Below are 23,291 nucleotides of genomic sequence, written 5' to 3'. Positions count from 1 at the left end.
TCAGTATGCATCTGAGATGTATACAGCCCAGGAGATAAGTATGTCTTGAATTATCCTTAAATCAGTGTCTAGTGATAAGACAGTAGGGACACTTAAACAGATTTTTTTTCCTAATAAGTAAAGCGGTACGTGAGAGCGGGCCAGGGAGTCAGCCCAGAAAACTGAGCTCCTGAAGAGGAAGAGATAAAGATTTAGTTAAGTGAAGAAGACATTGTACCTTGTGGCTGAATGTGAACCATGGAGCTTCAGTCGGCACAGTTCCAGGGTTTAAGTATGGAAATCTAAGGAAATGAAATAAAATGAAAGCTAAGGAAATGGGTGTGTAGGGAAAGGAGTTTTTAAGAGTGAATCATCTGCAGAAAGGGAGCCTGCAAATAAGAATGGCTTCATGCAGACTTTGGCCCAACTCTATCCACAAAATATTTTTCCAAGTAATGTTTATTACATATTTTCTTTTGAATTTTAGAATTCCTTTGTGGCTTGACATTAAGTTATATGCCTAGCAACCCCAAATCTCCTATGTCCTCAATATTTAGAAAAAAGCAGGAACTGTTCATCAGAAATTAAACAGTCCTCATATTTGAATGTGCTTTTTTTTCTTTTAGAAAAGTTAATGAATTCAGGGGAATGAAAATAGATGTTAGAAATTGAAATATAGGTATCTAAGCTATAGTTAAGAAAACTGTAAATGATTTCTTTTTTTGTTGGGTCTTAAAAAATATGTGATGCTTATGCACACTGAGTTTTAAAGTTAGCAGATTATATTGTATAAAGGTATTTTTGGCCCTTTAGAAATTATTTTCCTACATTAAGAAATGTTTTCTTATATTAAAAACTTTTTATTGTGACTCAGGTTTTATGTCTCTGTATAGACATACATAGGTGTTTTTCTTTGCACACTTGTTTTGCACATGTAAAGTAATGAGGTTAAATAATGCCCAGGTATGCAGGTCAACTGACCTTTATGATAGCTAGATTAGTGAAAGGATTTGATGAATGGGAAAAAAAAAATCACATTATATTTCTTTGTATCTTTCTCTCCCTAATCCCCTTCCCTTATTTAGTCAGGAGATCTTATGTAATTTTTTGAATAGCCCACAGGAAAACCAAGATGAAACTCTCAGGCAGATGGAACATAAAGCAGTTCCCATATTTGCTATGGTAATTTATTTTCAGAATGTACTGCTAAAATAAATGTTATTTTCAATACTTGCAGTCTTTCCACTCAAGAGGACTCTTATTGGTCTTGAATGTGGAAAGGCATCTGTTCAGGGCAGAAAGGAATGTTTTATGTTAATTTTTACTCTAGAAAATTTGGTTTTAGCTTTGATGACACCTAGTGTCAATGGAATGCAATAAATGTTTAATACTGCTTTATGGTGTTTAGGCATTTCCCTTTAACATCCTCAACGACGTTTTCCTCCTCAAAAATGCAAGCCTTAGTATTCATGAGAAAGATAATTGATAGATAAACCAGATATTTTTGTGTCAAGAGCCAATCAAGTTTCTCTCTGTACTCAGTGTATAGAAGGGACTAAAGGAAGCTTAAGGACAATGACACTGTCTTCATATGAAAGAGGAATTTTTTCCTAGTTGAAACATCAGAGGTAAAAATCTACTGAATTCTGTTTGTAAATTTCAAAGACCATCAAAAACAACCTTGCAAAAAGTAAGGTTTGCAGGTACTGTATTTTCATTTTTCCCACCTTATAACCAGCCAAGGGCATGACCCCACCCAGCTGTATATAAGTAAACCATAAATATGAACTATGGCCTCTTTTGATTCAGAGAAGAAATATTAAATTAGCAACAGTAATTCTAAACAAAGATATTGATTAAATTTTAATTGGTTTGTTAAGAATTAAAAAGAAACTAGATACTATGTTTTTAGGATTTTTAAGTATCCATGAAAATTCTCTCATTCCTAAACTATTGGATAATTGATTTCTTTTGACCTCAGTTATTTTGGGGCATAATCCTTTTATTACTGTATAATGAAGCTCTAATTCCACCTATTTATATTAATATTTTTCCATATGCTAAACACATGCACACACACACAAATTTTCCATTTTTCATTTGAGGTCATATAATTCAGTTAGTGAAATATTTCACTCTTCTGTAAGTTTAAAAAAAAAATCCTAAGCAGTGATGCAACATTGGGCCACTATTTCAGTAAAATGAAGACAGTCTCTAGACTCATATTCTTTTATGACATCTGACTTCTCTACCATATGTGCAGCTAAACAGTGACATCTTAAGGCCAAGTAACTAGAGCTCCTTTAGCCAGAGAAAGAACTTGAATTGGGATCTGTTTTCAAAGAAATTCCATTATATTATCAAGTAATTTTCAAGTTTACAATTTGCAATTGGTAGATCTTTGTAAATGCTTCTTTATTTATGACTTCTTTTGCAGTCTTTGTGAACATTTTAATGTGCACTAGAGTAAACACTAACATTTTACAGACATACTGTATATTAATGCATGCATTTCACTGCATAGTTTATTGACACTACCCTTGTAAAGCTTTTATGGAAGAAACAACAAGCCACAGCGGTATAGCAAAAGAGGCTTAATCTTTATAAATTGGGGCCTTTTCTGTCTCTTTGCTAGCTTAGGTGGCTGTATACAAATTCGGGTGGGAGGGGGCTGGAAACACCTCTTACCATTTAAGGTTTTCTACGTGGGTGAACTCTAGCCAATTCAAAACAAATTGCTTACTTTAATAACAAATTTTACCATTTTATAAAAAGTTAAATCATGACATGTTAATTGAAATGGCTGTATTGTAATTAATATTTTGAGATAATCGTGATTTTGAGCTCAAATTATATATAAAAATTGTCATTTTTGTATGTGTTAAAAAAGAAATTACTGTATCACAATTAACAGTACTTTTTAGTTGAATTACATATTGATGTAAATAAAAACTGAATGAAGACATATTTACTACTTTATTAACATAGATTGTGAATGTAGTTAATGGTTTTTTTGCAGTATGAGACCATGACAACCTTGAAAGCTGCTTCATTTTATGTGCAAAGAAGTCCTATGAATCTATATTTTAAATTTACTGAATCAGTGAAATTACGTTGTCAGTTAATTTGCAAATGCAAGCTGTATTCTCCAGTTTTATTTTACGTATTGACACTTATCAGTAAAGGTGTACAATGTGATTAGAATGCATTTTGAAGATGCTTTCTGTACAGATACAAAATACAGGGACTAAAATAATGCTGTGCAGTGTATAGCAGAGCCATTTTTCGGCTTTGGTGTACTCAACTTTTTCAGTATTTAAAAAAGTGTTTTGAATAACATAAAAGTCTCTTTATTGTATAAATAATAAAATGTCACCTTATTGTAAAATGTCTTTTGTTTAATACCGAAGCAGATTTCTTAGGCAGCCACAGAGTTGTTGTATGAAAAGGGCATGTTTCTTTTAAACCAAAAACATAAACATTGTAATCAATATTTGAAAAATGTAACTTTTTAATGAACACGTAGTATTTATCTTTATTAGCAATGATTTTTTTTCATAATATGAGCATGTCTCAATCATCCAAAAGCTATCTATCCATCCATCCACCTGTCTATCTATCTACCTACCTACGTACCTATCCATCCAACTATTTATATAAACTAATATACATTCTATTGATTAGTTACTTAATAGAATCACATAGTATGTTTTATAATGACTGACTAGCCTACTTACTTCTGATATTTTTGGTATAAATGTTTATATTTGATTTTTATCAAATATAACAAATTCCCTTTTAGAAAATTACCACATGACTACAAGCAAATTTAAAAATTAAGACCCTGGAAATAAAAAAAAGGCACAAGGATGGATTAGAACACATCAACAGAGTAATTATATATACAAATACCTGCTTAGTAAGTATTTAAACAAAATACATTTCAAGATTTCTATGTAGTATATGCTATTATTTTCTGTTGCTGTTATCCATAAAAATTAATAAAATTTCAGTACTTTTTTTTAAAAGAACAAAAGGTATTTTTTAAATGCTCACACTCTGAGGGAAAAATATGCAGATCCAGTTCCTTTAAATTTGTTGAATCTAGAAGTACTAGATTACTGTATCGAAACTTAACACTAAGACATCTTAAAAAAAAAAACAAAACCCAGTCAAGTTTTAAATTCAGAATTGTGAGAGCAATTATAACAACACTTTTACTATTTTCTCCACCAATAACCATATCTTATGTAGCATTTCTGTGACATTAGAAACCCCGACAAAATGATTTCATGAAACATGTAAAAAAGGCTAGGAAAAAACATTTCAACTATATAAACAAAAACAATCCAGTAAATATTAATTTGAAACTTATACTGACACCAACCACATCATAAAAGTCCTATTATGGATAATGAAAAGTCTTATTTTTTTAAATGCCAAAGAACAGTATTAAACAAAATTCAATTCAATTTTATATCCAATAAAAAGGTAGAAACTGGATGGTCATATTCAAGTCAATTGGTCATAATATACGTAACACAAACAGAAATGGGAAAAAAAACCCCACCTCTACAACAATGCTTTGTCATTATAAAAATATTAAACTGTGATAAATAAAAATTCACTTCTGAAGAAACCGTTTGCTGTGTTATAAGGGAATGAAAGTGAGGATAAATCTTATGCAAAACATTCAGAGCAAATGTATGAACACTATATGTAGTTACACCATTATAAATGTACATGATACCTTAGAAATATGTTAGTTATCAATCTAAGAACTCTAAGAATTAACATGACCAAGATTATGTAACAACTCCAACTTAAGTAGGAATTCGGTCTCTCAAATATTCCAGAATAGCAGCTGTTCCTTTCATTAATATGGCTGCTCGAGGAACGCGGAACGGATTTCCATCTAGTAGCAATGTCCTAAACAAAGGAGAGAAATTAAGAATTTAAAACATTTTCTATTAGGGAGGCTTTTCTTCTAATTTCATTTGCTATTTTATAAGTAAAATTTGTGTGTTTTTAAGAATTTGTCCCTTTTCAAATCTAAGCATTAAAACAATTGGAATTGTAACTACAATAATGACTGAAACAACATTAAATGAATACTTATTATGTGAAAGGTATTGTTCTAAGTAACTTACATTCACTGACTCTCTTAATTATCTTAACAACCCTGGGATGTAGGCACCATTAATATTTCTATTTTATAGATAATGAAACACAAGTTCAGGAAGGTAAGAAAGGCTTGTCCAAGATCACACAGCTATTAAACAGAAGAGCTGCGATATGAACCATCATTTTACCCATCACCTTCTCAATCCTATAATGACCATATACTAAATGGGTGAATTATATTTATACAAGTGTTAGAATGAGCAAACTGACAAATACTCATACCAAAGACTATAACATAGTCGATATATCCTTTTCCACACTGGGAACATTAACATGTCTGCCTTCATACTCCTTCCCTTGACCAGACACAATATATAAAATCTATTTTAAATGTTCTGAAATGAGGTTCAGTTTAAGATCTAAGTGCTGGTTGATTTGTTTCTTTATTTAATTAATGAAATATCTTAAATTATAAGATAGAGACTTTTATATTAATTTTCAATAACTTTAAGTGTTTATGTAAATAAAAGTCAAAGGATTCACAACATATTATACCATAGATCTAAATTATATCTTCAAATATTCCTGTACCTTGGGAATTATTTTAAAGAATGACTTTCTTAATTTATAGAAAAAAAGTTAATTACAGTCAATCTTCATTACTCAGACTCCAAATTTGCTTATTCACTAAAATTTACCCGTAACCCCCAAATCAATACATGTGGCATTTTGAAGGTCATTTTGGACGAGCAGCAAAAAATTTGAGTCACTTGACAGGCACATTCCCAACTGAGCTCAAACAAGGTGACACTCTGCCTTTTTTGTTTCAGCTCCCATACTGTAAACAAATGTTCCTTCCATGGTCTATTTAGTGCAACATTTTTTGTATTATTGTACCTTTTCTTGGTGATTTCACTGTTTAATATGGCCTGCAAGCGTAATGCTGAAGTGATGTCTAGTTTTTCTAAGCACAAGAAGGATGTCATGTATCTTACACAGAAGATACGTATGTTAGATAAGCTTCATTCAGGCATAAATCACAGTCCTGTTTGGCCATAGCTCAATATTAATGATTTAACAATATTAAATAAGGCATCTTAATACAGAAACACACATAACACAAGGTTATATGTTGACTGGCTGATGAAAACATGACCAGAGGCTTGAAAGAGCCTAACTCTGTTATTTCCCCTAGGGAGCAATGGTTTAAGTATTTACTAATTTGGTGTTCATGGAGACTTTATAGAATACAACTATTGCACATAACAATAATCAACTTACTTGTCTTCTATAATTCAGTATTGTGAGGTACCAGAGAAAGATACTAGTGCCACTCTAGTAAAGTAAAATATGCTAAACCATCATATGCAGTTTTCAATAATTAAATTTTTCTGACACATTCTGATAACTACTGGGCTTTCTGTTCATGTCTCAAATTCCCTTTATATTCACTTAACAAGCACTTATTAGGTGCTTACTATGGTCTAGGCACTGGGGTAACTCTTCCAAAGGAGGACAAAGAAATGGTATAAATGAGTCCAAATAAAGCAGGATGGGAAATCAGAGAAGGGACTAACTCTGCCTGGAATATCGGAAAGGTTTTCAAAGGTGATAATTAGGTTGATTACTGATAAAAGCAGGGTAAAGGCACTTGAGGCTGAGGTAACAGCAAACACAGAGTAAGAAAGACCATGCTGGCCTTGAAAAAATGGTAGTAGTCTGTAATCAGATATTGAAAAAACTTATATGCACAGCTAAGGAATTTATATTTCCTTGACATTTTTATGCAGTAGAGTTTCAGATTATATACATACATAGTGATGAGAAAAGTATCACTAGGAACAATCAATTGCTGTATTTACACATATACATACTGTATAAAAAAAACTAAAAAATATATTTGGTAACATTTGAAAAACAGAATTGGGATTCGGAGTTTTGTTACCTGTTATTTTTAATGGGACATTAAATTTTTTATTTCAACTTGCCTGCAAGAGTACCTCAAAAAACAAAAACAAAACAAAACAAAAAAATAACACTTCAACAAATCGAATGGAAAAACTTAGTAGAATGGTGCATTTACCTTAAGTTCACACAATTACCGAGCTCTGGTGGAATTTGTAGGAGGTCATTATTTTGAAGGTCCAATGTAATCAGATTTTCCATTGTCTTCATTTTCTGAGGGTCCACAGATCCAACCTGATTATTACTAATCAAAATTGTTTCAAGTGTGGGAATTCGATACAGAACTTCAGGTAGTATTTTGAACCTATAAGAATATGAAGAGAACACCTAAATATATTAGAATCAGAAGCAAAATCATTCCTTCAAATAGAGATAAAGTTTATCTCAAATAGAGATAAAGTTTTCTTAATGTAAGTTTTTAATATTTGGTATAAGTTCTGCATTTAAATTTTTCAGAAAAATTTTTAAAACTGGATTAATTCTGGAAACCTTGAAATATATGTTAAGTGGACACACTTGTAACAGTTTCTATTTAATGTATAAAATCAAACAAAGGTTTGGAGTAAATTCTCCTATGTTTTTCTTTTCTCATTCAGGAGACAAGGAAATCTTCCTGAAATGCTCTCAGTATAATGTCTCCATGTAGGTATTCTTCCTTAGTTCACTTTTACTTCTTATGAAAGAGAATCACTGCCAATATCTTAAGTAAAAGTTAGAGATTTATACTTCGCTTTGACTTAAGCTTCGAAACTGACTAGTTTTGTCATTTTTTCAACAACTAAAAATACACTCATTTTGGTTTTTGAAAAAATGACAAAACTACTATAGGCTGCTGGCTTTCTCACCCAAAGCAGCCCTGAAGATGCCACAAGAGAGATGGGAAAGCTTATGGCTCTCAGAGCAATTCTCAGTAATTAACACAAAATCCCTGAGGATCTTTTGGGGGACAGAAGCTAGTTTGGTTTTAGTGTGAGGCAAACTGCTGCCTCAACTAGAAAAGACAAGGATGAGCTGAAAGAAAGCTTTACAGTTGGCCTTTTCACTTCCCCATACTGCCCTTCCTTTGCTGCCTTGATGTTTAAAAAAAAAAAAAAAAAGCAATAATGAACAGTAAACTCAAGGCACCTTTGTAATTAGAGGGATCGGAGAATCAATAACAAGGAGTACAGATGGACCAAACCACCCTAAATAGTATCTCCTCTTTTTCTCCTGCACAACCCATAAATAAGGTAATTAAAAAAGATGTAGCTCACCAGTTAACACAGAAGTTACGGTTAGGTTTTGCCAGCTCCCCAAAAGACATTAATTAACAATGCAATTGATAGCTCAATAGAGAATCGATAGTTCAATTCAAAAATAAAAATTAGAAGAAATCTGAGAAGTGCATATATTTTTAAATAATGACAACAGTGGTATAACCTACACATGAGAAAACACAAATAATAGAGTAGACGGAACAAAAACTTAAATAGGCAATATTTTAACATCACTGTGCCTTAGATTCCTCATCTGTAAATGAGGAATAATAATAGTACTAAACTTATATACTTGAAGACCTTGGTATAGTATCTGTAATATATTAAATGATAGCTACTAATATTTATATTAACTTTTACCAGAATCAACTTTCACCATAGGAAACAATATGACATAGTTGTTAAGAGCCCAACTTCTAGAGTCAAAACACCTGGGCTCAAACTCCAGCTCTATAATCTATGTGAACCTTAAGTGAGTTACTTAATTCCTAATCCTCGATTTCTAAATGGACATAATAACAGAACCTACCATGTAGGGCTTTTGTGAGGATTAAATGAGGTAATACATGTAAAGTACTTGGTCCGGAGTCAGCAGATAATAAATATTAATAAATGAGCTCCCAATAAATACTAGCTATTCTTAATTATTAGTAGTATCTTCATAGTGTTTACAGAATAAAATCTAAATTTCACTGGGTATAAAAAGCTCTTAAAGGGCTGGCTACTGCTTACACACCCAACTTCATTTGTGACTTCCACTCTTCTACTTTCCCACTTTGTGGTCCAAGCCATATTGAACTTCTTGACGTGTCCCATCATTTTCTCACATCCTTGTGCCTTAGTATATGCTATTTGCTCTACATGGGATGCCATATCCCTGTGTGTCTGGCAAATGTCTATTTTCCAAGCCTCAGTTTCAGAGCTACCTCCTCTACCTTCACGTAATCTCTGGAAACACTTATGTCTATGCACTGTGCTTCCACTACAGTGATTAGAATTATTTATTTGCATATTTGTCTTGCTACTAGCTTACAGGTTTCTTAAAATGGCTAAAAGAAACAAAAAATCTACTAGACATCAGTTGTGAAAATTCTAAAAAAGCAACATCACTTTTAATTCTAAGTAGAACTAAGTGAAAACAAACCTGGATATTTAAATAAAGAAAACATATAGGGCCTTTTTGTTTATTTGGTTCTTTTAGTTGTATTCTCTAGTAAGACCTACAAATTTTCCACAGAAAATTGTTATTCAGATTTGTCTGTTCTGTTTCTTACCTATTAAAGGAAAGGTTGATTGTTTGTAGTCTTATCAATGATTCCATTTCTTCAGGCAAAGAATTTAAAAAATTATTCCTAAATTAGAGAGAAAAAAGATGATTTACAAAGTTTGAAAATCTGTACAACTTTAGTTTATAATTAAAATGTTGACCAGACAAAAATTTATGCAGCTCAGTTTGTCAATTCTTGATTTCATTAAGGCTGTGTCCTGAGAATTCTGAATCGGTCAGCTGCTTCAAGTATTTGATTAATTTGCCAAATCCTAATGGCAATGTGCAACCAACTGATACTGCAGTTAACTCTTTAATAATAGATTTAACAGGGTAAACCAGGTAAAGTCCAGGTTCGGGAAGATCCCACATGCCGCAGAGCAACTAAGCCCGTGGGTCACACTACTGAGCCTGCACTCTAGAGCTCACCAGTCACAACTATTGAAGCCCACATGCCTGTCTCCACAACAAGAAGCCACCGCAATGAGAAGCCCACGCACCGTAACAAAGAGTAGCCCCCACTCGCCACAACTAGAGAAAGCCCACACACAGCAATGAAGACCCAATGCAGCCAAAAATAAATAAATAAAATAAATAAATAATAAATAATTTTTTAAAAAGGGAAGCAACAGTATCAATAAATACCTGAGATCTATAAAGGTTAATTTTTGAAGCATACATAATTCCAAGGATATAAAGGAAAGCTTATTAAAACTGAGATTGACATCAGAAACCATTTCCTTCAGTTCCACAATCCTGAAACAAAAATAATTTTTAAATGTTAATACTATTTGAATTCACTGTCAGAACTTCAAAACTACAAGCAGACTATAGAGGAAAAAAATCTTACATTATTTTTGCTAATTAAGATTTTCTGTAACTGTTACTTTTCTCATAAAAATTGCAATCAGTTTGGATGTGTAACTGATAAAAATAGGTTTTGAAAAATAGCCATAATATTATCTGTCCAAGAATTTCTATTTGACCTTAAATGTAGATTGAAGTTTAAGAAACCATTCAGTTTATAGTTAAACCAATTATGGACAAAAAAAATTCAATCTAGGCAATGTTTATAGTATATCTGTGACTTGAATCCATAAAATAAATTGTCAGACATATATTCTGTAACATCGTAGTTATTGTTTTAGACTCCATAATATAAAACCATCTAAGTACCAGAAGTATCTGATACATCAAAATGCTTTTTAGATATGGCAACATTTTAAAAGTATAGTATCTCTTATCCAAATTATCATTTAATCATGATTGCAAGAAAACAGTAAGTTAATTCCTAGGTTTGCTAAGTGTTACTACTAAGCAACTTAAGCCAAATACTTAGAGAGGAAGAATTAAATACTTCTAAGTAAACCTGATCAAACTTAGTAGTTTGAAAGTATGATACTAATTTAAGAACAAGAGATGTTACATATGATTTGCCAAAAAACAAAAGTTAAACTGTAAATCATTTTTGTCTATCATATTAGCAAAGAAAAAAAAAGAAAGAAAGAATATCAAATGCTGTGCTAAAGAAGATTAAAAGTGAAAGAAACCATCATGAAAGATACCATGAGTCTGGATATGTAACTGATAAAACTTTTTTGGAAAGCTTTTGGACTTATGTATCAAGAGCCATACTCTGATTTAGTAATTCTTCTGAAAATTTGGTTTAGAGATACAATGTTTTGTTTTATTTACAATCAAGCTTATGGTATATAGATAAATACATGTTTAAAGTATTGTTTACAACATGGGAAAATGTTTATGACAAATAAACCACTCAAGATACGAATTATATGTATAATTCTAAATGGGTAGCAGCTTGAAATAAAATATGCCAGGAAGTCAATAGAATAAATCAGTGATGAGACGATAAATTACTTGTCTCTTCATTTAGTCCAATATTTTATAAATAAGTATTATTTTTGCAATCAATTTTGTGACTTGTGAAAAAAAACATGACAAAATAACTGTGGTAACAGAATAGCATACTGTTTTGCATAAAAATAATCAGACTGTGGAATAATATGAGAAAGTAAGCAATAACATAATATCTTTTAACTCCTTCCATCTTCATCCCCAATCACCTTGTTTGATCTAGGATCCCCAAGGCAAACTTGTCATATCTAAGAGCCAATCTAAATGCTCAACTATTCTATCAAATACTTTCTGAACACTTTAAACAAGAGAGAAAAAGAAGATGAACTAGATCCCCTTTCTCAGTAGAATCTCTTAAAGTTATCACCTTTCAAGATCTACATTCCTCAAACTATTCTCTGTAAATAGAATGCAAGTAATAGTTTGTCTGACTTTTTAAAAATTTTAAGCCATCTAAAAAAATTTTGGGCAGTCAGATGAAATTTCCCCAATACATCATCTTTTCTTTCTTTTTCTTTTTTTTTTAAGTACTTAAGTATTTATTAAGTGCTAGGCACTGGTTAAATGCTTTAAGTGGATATGTCATTTAATTTAACTCTTATAAATAGGTCTATTATTATCTCTACTTCACAACTGAGGAAACTAAGAGAAGCTAGTTAAACCTGCCCAAAGCCACAAAGCTCATAGATCTGGGATATAGATACAAGCAACTGACTCTATTGCCCAAATTCTTTATGATTACCCTATCCTGTCTCCCATAGTGCTGTTTTAATTGCAAGGCTATTTGTCAACTTTCTTTGGGTATATAGTTAATGGCAAGATAACAATCATTTTTAGAAGTTCAACACTATACTAAACTAATATTCTCTCAAAACCTAAAGATTGTGCTATAATTAACATCCAGAGAGATGTATTAAACAGTACAAAGTACAATGCAAATGATTTCTAATGTTTGTAAATGAAGAATCCTTTTCTAGGAGAAAAACGTTAACAGAGTTGTCAATTTTGCTTTTACTATCAGTGGAAAAATTCACTGGCTTGGCAATTCATTAACATAAAGCCCCAAATTCCTATTAATCTACATGAAATTGGCTTTAGATGATCTCTTAAAACTTTCCTCTGATATTTCACTATATAGGAAAAAAGTAATATTTTTAATAATTCTAATACCTATTTTCCAAGTTTAAAATGTAAATGAAAAAGAAAGTTTTAACCTATCTATCTCTCAGAACCAATGTTAAAAGTGTCTCAGGGAATACTTAAGTAAATTTTACCAAATCCCTCAAATATTAACAATGTAAGAAATTTTACATATACTTTTAAATTAAAAAACTATGAAAAATAATTATTCTTGCAACTAAGATGCAAGTACAACTGAGAATGATTCACAACTTAACAGAAATAGCATCACGAACAGTTCTTACCTTTTGGGAATTTCACATAGCTGATTCTTACTGAAGTTAACAGAAGTGATAATGTTACTTTTTACTGCATCAAACACTTCATCAGGAATCAAAGTTGTTTGTTTATCACTAAATGAAAAATGGTTTAAAATGCATCATTCTTAGCAATCTGGAAAGATATGATTATTGCTTTTCATTTTAAAGGCCTTTAAAGATTTCATAAGGAGATTTTTCAAGGTAGTTGATTATGAAGTTCTGTAAAAAATGCTAAAAAAACCTGCCAACCCACAAAATGTTAACTGTTAGGAATTCAGACAACATATTGTGTCATAACGCTTTGTGCCACACCTTCTGTGTAGTCATATACTCAATGGGAATAAAAACAAATATCTTCAGAGCCTAAGATGTCCAAAAGTCATACAGTAAAGGAACAGTAAATAGATTCCTCTACCTCAGAGTAAAACTAAATGTATAATTTAAAGAACTGTTCTCACCCCTTTTCTTAAAAATCTCTAACACAGGTTAGCTCTCAACTTTCTTTGGGTATATAGTTAACTATAAGACAACAATCATTTTTAAAAGTTCAACACTGTACTAAACTAGTTTTCTCATAACCTAAACCAATTTCTCTCTCATTTAGCATGTGAAAAGGTACACAGGGTAGTGGCCTTGGATTAAACTATTCCTGGTTCTTCCATTAATAAAATAAGCTTTGTAATTTACCTTCCTTAAACCTCAGTTCTATGAAATTAGAATCTGAAGAATTAGTCATTGTTATTTATGTCAGATTTTTTGCAAATATAAACATAAATACATTTCCTTTTCATTAAAATTTTCAGTTATATTTTCAATAAAATATAAATTTAATCTTAAATGAAAGTATAGTAGAACTCTGACATTTGCAGATTTAACAATTTTATGTTATAATTAGCTGTTATGCTTATGTTATTCTTTTACAATTTTTAATGCCTAACCTCATCCACTTAAAAGAATCTTCAATGGAGTGTCGAATGACTGTATGAGCAAGAAAACAATATTACATATAATGTGTGTTATGGGAGAACTGTATAAGAAAAGCATACAGTATACAGAAAGATAAAAGGTAAAAAAAAATGATAAAAAGCCTAGATTTCACTGTTATTATGCCTTCCACTTTTGCTTTCAGGACCCATTTTCTGCTGTGCAGATGGAGCACTTCTATCTTTTCCATCAGAAATGCTCAAGTCATGGGAAACTGATTTATTCAAATTAAACTTTGAAGATTTACGCTATGTTTAAAACTTTAGTTGAAAGCATTTATGCTTTAAGATTGGGAAATAATTTATATTTTAAATAGAATACTCCTGTCCAATTAAAGACTCCAAGGAAAACAAATTACAATAAATTTCAAATCAAAACAATTTAAGATGTATGGTCTTAAGCACTATCTTCATTATGCTTTTGTGACATCTGTACCTTTAAAGGATGGGAATGATTACACCCCACCAAAAAAAAGTTGTATCAATACTACTTTATAGATTTTTTAAATGATTAAAAGCAAGAGCATATGTGAAGTACCTAGTACAATGTCCAGCACTGAATAGAAACTCAATAAATCATATCCATGCAGGGTGGAGAGAATGGAACCCAGAGATAAAAGGAATTTTAAGCTAAGAAATTCCAAGGCAGGAATCAAGTCTGTCTGATCATTCAGTGTATTACAACACCTAGCATAGAATTTGATACATACCTAGTAGACTCCAAAAATACCTACTGAATAAATGGATATATTATGCGTAAGATAAGACATGCTAAATTGCTATGTTATGCTAAGGACACAACTACAAGTAGGGAAGAGTACTACCCTGTGTTACAGTGTCAAAGAAGGAAGGTGGTTTAGGGTAGTGATTTCTATGTGAATGGAACATAACAAATCTGAAACAGAGACTGAATCTTAACCACTCAGCAGGTGGTACCTACTGATACATTAAGGAAGAGAGGCCAGAAATTAATGCTGGCTGTGTGGGTAACTGAACAAACCCAGTCACTATCTAACTTGAGTCTGTATTCTTTTTTATTTTCATTACAATACCCAGACATGAGCTAATCACTGCAAGAGTTTTGACAGTATTGGTTTTTATCACTGTTGCCTTAGATAGTACTGAAGAATACTTGACAACCACTTCCAATCTCTGCATAGGTATCTTCTTTCTCCAATCGAACACACACCCATAATATATAAAAATTATTAGACTTCTGCCTCAGTTTATATACCAACATTGTAATTATTTCAGGTTTATCATATGTGCTACCAGAGCACATTATTATGACATATTATTTGACTTGTATTCAAATATATAAACAGAGTACAACCTCTCACGCTTTGCCTGTTTGAGGTGTTCATTAAATAAATGATACTTATTTTTTAGTTACCAATATAGGAGCCCCTCCAATATAAAATTCTCTCTGGATGTTGGTAACTGAGTCAGAAAATTTTATTACCAATGAATACTGTCACTCTTATTTTTTATAATAATAAAATGTTCTTTATTATAAAAATTTTACTATTAACAACCGTTTATCTATCTCTTAAGCCTAATCAACACAAATCACCTAAGGAATGGGCATTTAAGTTCACTGTACTTTTAATATGCTTTTATCTCATCACTGTTTTTGCAATTGCTATTATTCTAAGTACTAATGCACTCTGATGAATTCTTCACCAATTTTTCTGAAGGATTATTTCTAAAAGTTTCCTATGTGTTTTGCAACATTTAAAAAAATGAATTACATACCTATAGTCTAATATTTTTAATGTGATGATGGCGTGTACATTGACTCTAGATTCACTTGGTAGTGTCATGGCAGTCTCAGTAACAGAATCACTTTGGCTAGGTCCATCATCTGGCAAAAGAAAAGTTATATAAAAACCAATATTTATACTGCAAAGTCATTTTTAAAATTCATAAAAATATTTAAAAATAGTTTATATGATTTCTATTGATAGATATTACTGGTAAAAATATCTTTTCATATGCTTTATTTCCAATATCTCAAATCTAGATCTAGAATTTAATCTTTATTTAATAGAAATAAAGTTCAAAATATTTTAATAAATCCTACCATAAGAAAATTTAGGAGTAGGAAAGAATAAAGAATAACTACAATGTCTCAGAAGAAACAATGACAAGCAATCCTTCCTCTTAAGCAAGAATAATATGGTATTACTTCTAATGAAGGAATTTGTTAACAAAGGAAAAGTATTATTTCCCAAAAATTTCTACCAAATAGGCATCTGCCTATCTTTTCAGTTTAGGATACTATGAAGCTGATTATCCCCAATCATTTAAAATCTGGCAATTTGCAGAGTCAAGTAAGCTTTTGGTACATTACTCACATTAAGATCTTTCTTAGCAAATTAAGACTTTATTTTAAATAGATATTTCCTAACATGCATACCTACTTACACATTTACATACAATCAACCCTTTCACTAATCTCCAGAGACTGTTTAATGTTTCACACTGTCATAATATGGCATAAAAAACAAAACAAACAAAAATCATACACATTTAAAAGAGAGAGCTTTGTGATTTTTTGGCAAAAGAGACTTCAGCAATCTAGACAGAAATAAAATAAGACTATTAATTTTCAGCGATGCAAAAACGATAAAACGGTCCTAGTATTCATATGTTAAGAGCAGAGGCTTGCCAAAAGAACATTAAAAAAAAAAAAAAAAAATCAGTAGTATCCTTGATCTTGCTTCAACCCGGTAGGCATTTAGTGAACATTTGTTGAATAATACCAAGTGTATTTCTCTTGCATTAAGCTCATCAGTTATTCATTAATCAATAATTATTAAGTGATTATTTTCCACACAAATACATATCATATAAATATTTTATTTACAGAAGTAGCACAGAATAAATGACAGAATATCAAATAGAAATAAAAGACACCGAGAGAAATATTAATACCAAGTGAAATGCTTTGGTATTTAGAAGTTCCCTAGCGATTTGGTTATGTCACTTTAAAAAATATGTAATATATATTGCCAAATTACATCAGCAGAGAGACATATTAAACCAGCAACAAAACCCAGCATTATTTTTTAAATATACATGTATATTAGCATGATTACATATTGAAATAGAATATTCTCAACACTTTCCAAAGAGCTACTTTTAATAATCAGCATCAAGGAGACTGTAAAGAGAGAGGCTGATGTCTCTTGGGAGGGGACTACTGTGACAAATAGATATATTTTTCATTGTATGTTCTTATATATTGCTTGATTTTTTTTTACCATCTACATTTATTGACTTTTTGATTAAAAAAACTAAGATGGCGATATTCCATAAACTGATCTAGATTCAATGTAATCCCTATCAGAAACCCAGCTGACTTCTTTGTAGAAATTAACAAGCTGATTCTAAAATTTGTATGCGATTGCAAGAAACCCAGAATAGCCAAGACAAACCCAAGAAAGAAGAATAAAGTAGAACTTACACTTCCCAATTTCAGAACTTAGTACAAAGCAATGGTAATCAAGATAGTGTAGTACTGGCACAGGATAGACATACAGATCAATGGAATAAAATTGAGAGTCCAGAATAAATCCTACATTTATAGTTAAGTGATATTCAACAAAAAATGCCAAGACCATTCAGTGAGAAAAGAATTCTTTTCAACAAATGGTACACAGAAACTGGATAGTCACAAGCAAAAGAATGAAATTATACCCTTATCTCATACTATATATAAAAATTAACTCAAAGTGGATCAAAGACATGAATGTAAGAGCAAAAGTATAAAACTCATAGAAGGAAAAATAGGAGAAAATCTTCATAAAACAGGATTTTGCAAAGGACTTTTAGATATGAAACCAAACACATAAGCAAAAAAAGAAAGAAAATGATTCCATCAAAATTCAAAGAAAACTTGTTTCAAAGGACCCTATCAAGAAAATGAAAAGACAAACCCACAGAAGCCTAGAAAATATCTGAAAATCATATATCTGACAAGAGACTTATATCTAGACTACATAAAGAATTATTACATCTCAATAATAAAAATAATTAAAAATTGGGCAATGTATCTCAATTGGGCAATGTATTTCTCCAAAGATATACAAATGGCTAATAAGCACATGATGTTCAACATTATTATTCATCAGGGAAATGCAAATCATATCTACAATGAGATACCACTTCATACCCACTAGAATGGCTAGAATCAGAAAGTCAGAAAACAAGTGTTAGTGAGGATGTGGAAGAATCAGAACCTTAATACAATACTAATGAGAATGTAAACTGGTGTAGCTGCTTTGTGAAAAACAGTCTGGCAGTTCTCAAATGACTTAATATAAAATTACCATACGACCCAGCAATTCCACTCCTAGATATATATGCAAGAGAAATGAAAACACGTTCACACTGAAACTTGTAAATAAATGTTTATCACTGCATTATCCATAATAGCCAAAAGGTACTGCAATTCTTTTTGAGGTGATGAAAATGTTTAAAACTGACTATGGCATTGGTTGTACTTACCTGTTAATATAGCAAAAAAACATGTAGTTGTACAATTCTAATGGAAGAATTGTATGGCATGTGAATTACATGACAATAAAGCTGCTTCTTATTTAAAAAAAAAAAAAAAGCTGTATTTTACAGCTCCCCTTACATGAGTGGCCGCAATATAAGTTCTGACCAATGGCATATGAGAAGAAGTCATGTACAATACAACAGCTTAATATATATCCTAATATATTTAATTGACCTTGTACCTTATAATGCCATAAAACATACCTTTTTAAAGTATAGAAATCATACAATGTCTACTCTCAGAGGACAATGAAATTAAACTAGAAATCAACAGAAAGATAACTGGAAATTCTCAAAATATGTGATTATTAAACAACACATTTCTAAATAACACATAGCTCAAAAAAGAAATCTAAAGAGAAATTCTACAATATTTTTAACTACATAAAAATAAAACCACAACTTATTAAAATCTGTTGTAGGCAGTGAAAGCAGTGTTTAGAGGGAAACTCACAGCATTCACTGCATATACTAGAAAAAAAGAAAGATCTAAAATCGCCAATCTAAGTTTCTACCTTAGGAAATTAGAAAAAGAAGAGATAATTAAATCCAAATTAAGAAGAAAAGAAATAAGAACTAGAGTAGAAATTGATGAAATTGAAAACAGGAGATCAATAGAGAAAAATCAATAAGACCAAAAGCTAGTTATTTGAAAAGGTCAATAACATTAGTATGCCTCTATGCCAGGCTAACTAAGAAAAAAGGAGAGAGGACACAAATGACTAATATCAGAAATGAAAGAGAAGACATCACTGCAGGTTCCATGCACACAAAAAAGGATAATGAAAGAATACTAAGAACAATTCTATGTCCACAATTTTGATAACCTAGATGAAATGGGTGAATTCCTAGAAATACACAATCTTCCAAAACTCACACAAGAAAAACCAGACAATCTGAATAGGCCTATTACCTATTAAAGAAATCAAATCAATAATTAATAACCTTCCAAAACAGAAAGCACCAGGCCCAGACAGTATGACTGGTGAATTCTACCAAACATTTAAGGAAGAAATTATACCAATACTCTACAATCTTTTTCCAAGGAATGAAGCAGAGGGAATACTTCCTCATTCCATGAGGTCAGTACTACCCTAATACCAAAACCAGACAAAGAAATTGCAAGAAAATAAAACTAGAAAGCAAAATCTCTCATGAACATACATGTAAAAATCCTCAACAAAATACTTGCAAATCAAATCTAAAAAAAGTATAAAAAGAATTATACACCATAACCAACTGGGATTTAACCCAGGTATGCAAGGCTAGTTCAGCATTCAAAAAATCAACTAATGTAATCCTTCATATCAACAGGCTAAAAAAGAAAAATTACATGGTCATATCAATAGATGTATAAAATGTGTTTGATAAAATCCAACAGGCATTTATGATAAAAACTCAGTAAAACAGAAACAAGAGAACTTTCTCAATTTAATAAAGACTATAACAGCCCTACAGCTGTCATAATTAATGTTGAGAAACTTGAAGCTTTCCCCCTAAGATCAGGTACAAGGCAAGGATGTTCCCTCTCTCCACTCACTCCTCTTCAGCACTGCACTGGAAGAAGTTCTTGCTAATGCAATAAGACAAGAAAAGAGATAAAAGGTACACAGATTGGGAAGGAGGACATAAAACTGTCTTTGTTCACAGATGGCACAATCATATTGTTAGAAAATCCAAAAATAACCTCCTGGAACTAATAAGTGATTATACTATAGTAAGGCTGCAGGATATTAGGTTAATGTATAAAAGTAAATTGTTTTCCTCTATATCAACAATAAACAAGTAGAGTTTGAAATTAAAAACACAGTACCATTTACATTAGCATCCAAAACTGAAATACTCAGGTATAAATCTAATAAATGTGAATAAGAACTCTATGAGGAAAACTACAAAACTTTGATGAATGAAATCAAAGAAGATCTAAATAAATGGAGAGATATCCCATATTCATGGATAGAAAGATCCAATACTGTCAAGATGTCATTTCTTCCCTATTTGATCTATATATTCAATGTAATTCCAATCAAAAACCCAGCAAGTTATTTTGTCAGTATCAACAAATTGATTCTAAGGTTTATATGGAGAGGCAAAAGAGCCAGAATAGGAAACATAGTATTGAAAGAGAAGAACAAAATTGGAAGACTGATGCTATCCAACTTAAAGACAGTAATCAAGACAGTGTGATACGGTAAAAGAACAAAGAGATCAATGAACAGAATAGACAATCCATAAAGAGACCGCCATAAATGTAGTCAGCTGATCTTTGACAAAGGAGCAAAGGTAATACAATGGAATATACAAAGGCAAAGATAGTCTTTTTCACAATGATGCTGAAACAATGGGACATCCATATGCAAAATAGCAGCTTTGGGTTTCCCTCGTGGCGCAGTGGTTGAGAGTCCACCTGCCAATTCAGGGCACACGGGTTCGTGCCCTGGTTAGGGAAGATCCCACATGCCGAGGAGCGGCTGGGCCCTTGAACCATGGCCGCTGAGCCTGTGCATCCGGAGCCTGTGCTCCGCAACGGGAGAGGCCACAACAGTGAGAGGCCCGCGTACTGCAAAAAAACCCCACAAAACCCAAAAAACAATAGCAGCTTTATTCATAACTGTCAAAACTTCGAAGCAACCGTGACGTCTTGCAGTAGGTGGGTGAGTAGATAAACTGTGGTATGTACAGACAGTGAAATATCATTCAGTGCTAAAAGGAAATAAGCTATCAAGCCTTAAAAAGACGTGAGGGAAGCTTAAATGCATAATACTAAGTGAAAGAAGTCAATCTGAAAAGGTAACAGACTGTATGATTCCAATTATTCGACATTCTGGAAAAGACATAAATATAGAGACAAGAAAAAGATCAGTGGTTGTCAGGGATGGCAGGGATTGTCGGGGGGAGGGCGGATTAATAGGCAGATCACAGAGGATTTTTACAGCAGTGAAAATACTTTGTATATTACAATGATGAATACATGGCATTATACATTTGTTCAAACCCATAGAATGTACAACACCAAGAGTGAACCCTAAGGTACCTATGCACCTGGGGTGATTTTGATGTGTCAATGTAGGCTCATCCTTTGTAAAAAATGTACTATTCTGGTGAGTGTTGCTGATACTGGGGGAGGGTATATGTGTGCAGGCAGAGGACATATGGGAAATCTCTGTACCTTCCTCTCAATTTTGTTGTAAACCTTAAACTAGTCTAAAAAAAAGGCTTTAAAATTTTTTCTAATTATTCTGACATGACTTCTAACTGATTTATATCAGAATAATCAATCTTTCTTGAGGAGAAAGTATATCTGGAGAAAAAAGGACACTCTCTGATTGTCAGAAAATGAGAGTCTTAGAAAATTATGTCAATTTATTTGAAGGGCAAAGTGGAAAATATAAATTACTTAAGTATACAACTATCTTATTTATTTAACATCTACTGACTGACAATATGGTGCTAGACTAGGCTGTGCATAACCAAGAGTTGTGAGCTAAATTAATAGCTACTGTATTTAGCCACTACGTTTTGGAGTGCTTTGTTATGCAGCATTACACTGGCACAAAAAATTTTTTTCTTAATGTTCTAAATGTAGTGTGTGCTACAATAACATACATGAAATAAAAACTGGAATAAATCACAATTTTAGTGAAACATTAAAAATTAAATTTATGGTAATTTTTATTTTGGTGCATGTTTGTGCTAAATTAGCATATCCTAAAAAATGTGTTTTGTCTTTATTTTTGTCAGAACTTACCAAAACTATGAATGCAGCATATATTCAAATGCCTGTTAATATACTTCCCAGTCAACAGAACCCTTATATTATACCATAATAGTCAAGTTTTGCTCTTTTTTCAAAGGTAAAGCATTAGGTGCTTACAGAATCTTTTTTTATATTTTCTAATTGCTACAGTATAACACAACTCAAAGAGATTAAGGATAGAACAGTATTATTGTGAATTTAATGATTTTTTAAATAATTTCAGCATATTTATGGCCTAGTGGATTCAGAATTAGAGCCACACCTGCCAGGGAGCATTTTCTCTAAATATTTATACCAAAAATACATATAAATTTATATACTATTAACTCTTTACCACTTTTCATGTTATCCTTCAAAATATGGGAGAAAATAGAAAAGTACCTTTAATCTTGCTTCGTAGATATTTTAAGATTTCTTGGGTTCCTTTCTGAAAATGTGGGGAGAAAGACATATTCACCAAGACATACATTGCAGTTTTATAGATCAACGTGTATGTTTCAATATAAAATTTAAAAACCAGCACTGAATTCTAAATATGCTTACATTTATAATTTCTCTTCGAATCGTTCTCAAAGGATTTCCTTCTAGTGCCAGGAATTTCAAATGAAGTTCTCCCAATGAACAGGGCAGACTACAAAAGATTAAATTGATTTCAAGGAAGACATTAAGGGTAAGTATAATTCAACCAGATTATAAGTAGATTATAAAACTAACATATGACAAACTATACACCATAAAATAGTGTCAAAGAAAGCCTAAGTAATTTAGACCTAAAATATTTCCTCTCAAAATAGACGCCAAACATGTTTAAAAAGAAAAAAAAGAGAGAGATTTGTTTCGATACTATCATATTGTGATTACTAAAAAAAGAATGTGAGCTATAAAACATTTGCTAAATTGTATCCAGTGTCAAAAAGTAAATGTAAGCAAATAAAATATTTCCTAATTGAAAAAAATGAGAAAGAATAATTTTCAATTGCATAATTCATATTTTCATTCAGTAAGGAAAGTAATTTTTATCTTTGGTACACAAAAAGATAACCAGTTTATACACGTAAATATTAAATCTCAAAATCTATT

At 31.6% G+C, this 23,291-nt stretch overlaps 1 protein-coding gene across 2 annotated transcripts in view; it reads right to left on the bottom strand.

Annotated features, from left to right (window-relative positions):
• Nucleotides 1–3,472: 3,472 nt before the first annotated feature.
• LRRC40 (leucine rich repeat containing 40) overlaps nt 3,473–23,291 on the bottom strand; it is a 55,917-nt gene continuing 36,098 nt past the window's right edge. For both annotated transcript variants that reach the window (XM_073788398.1, XM_019919430.2), the window contains exons 8-15: nt 22,755–22,842; nt 22,593–22,638; nt 15,644–15,752; nt 12,891–12,998; nt 10,237–10,347; nt 9,599–9,676; nt 7,187–7,372; nt 3,473–4,908 (exon numbers count right to left, since the gene is read on the bottom strand). In XM_073788398.1, coding sequence (XP_073644499.1) covers nt 4,803–4,908; nt 7,187–7,372; nt 9,599–9,676; nt 10,237–10,347; nt 12,891–12,998; nt 15,644–15,752; nt 22,593–22,638; nt 22,755–22,842 — 832 coding nt within the window. In that variant the 3' untranslated portion in view covers nt 3,473–4,802. The remainder of the gene's footprint in view (nt 4,909–7,186; nt 7,373–9,598; nt 9,677–10,236; nt 10,348–12,890; nt 12,999–15,643; nt 15,753–22,592; nt 22,639–22,754; nt 22,843–23,291) is intronic.

The sequence above is a fragment of the Tursiops truncatus genome, chromosome 1 (genome assembly GCF_011762595.2).
Source record: "Tursiops truncatus isolate mTurTru1 chromosome 1, mTurTru1.mat.Y, whole genome shotgun sequence".
Classification (NCBI taxonomy): domain Eukaryota; kingdom Metazoa; phylum Chordata; class Mammalia; order Artiodactyla; family Delphinidae; genus Tursiops; species Tursiops truncatus.
This window is presented reverse-complemented; position numbering and strand designations above follow the sequence as displayed.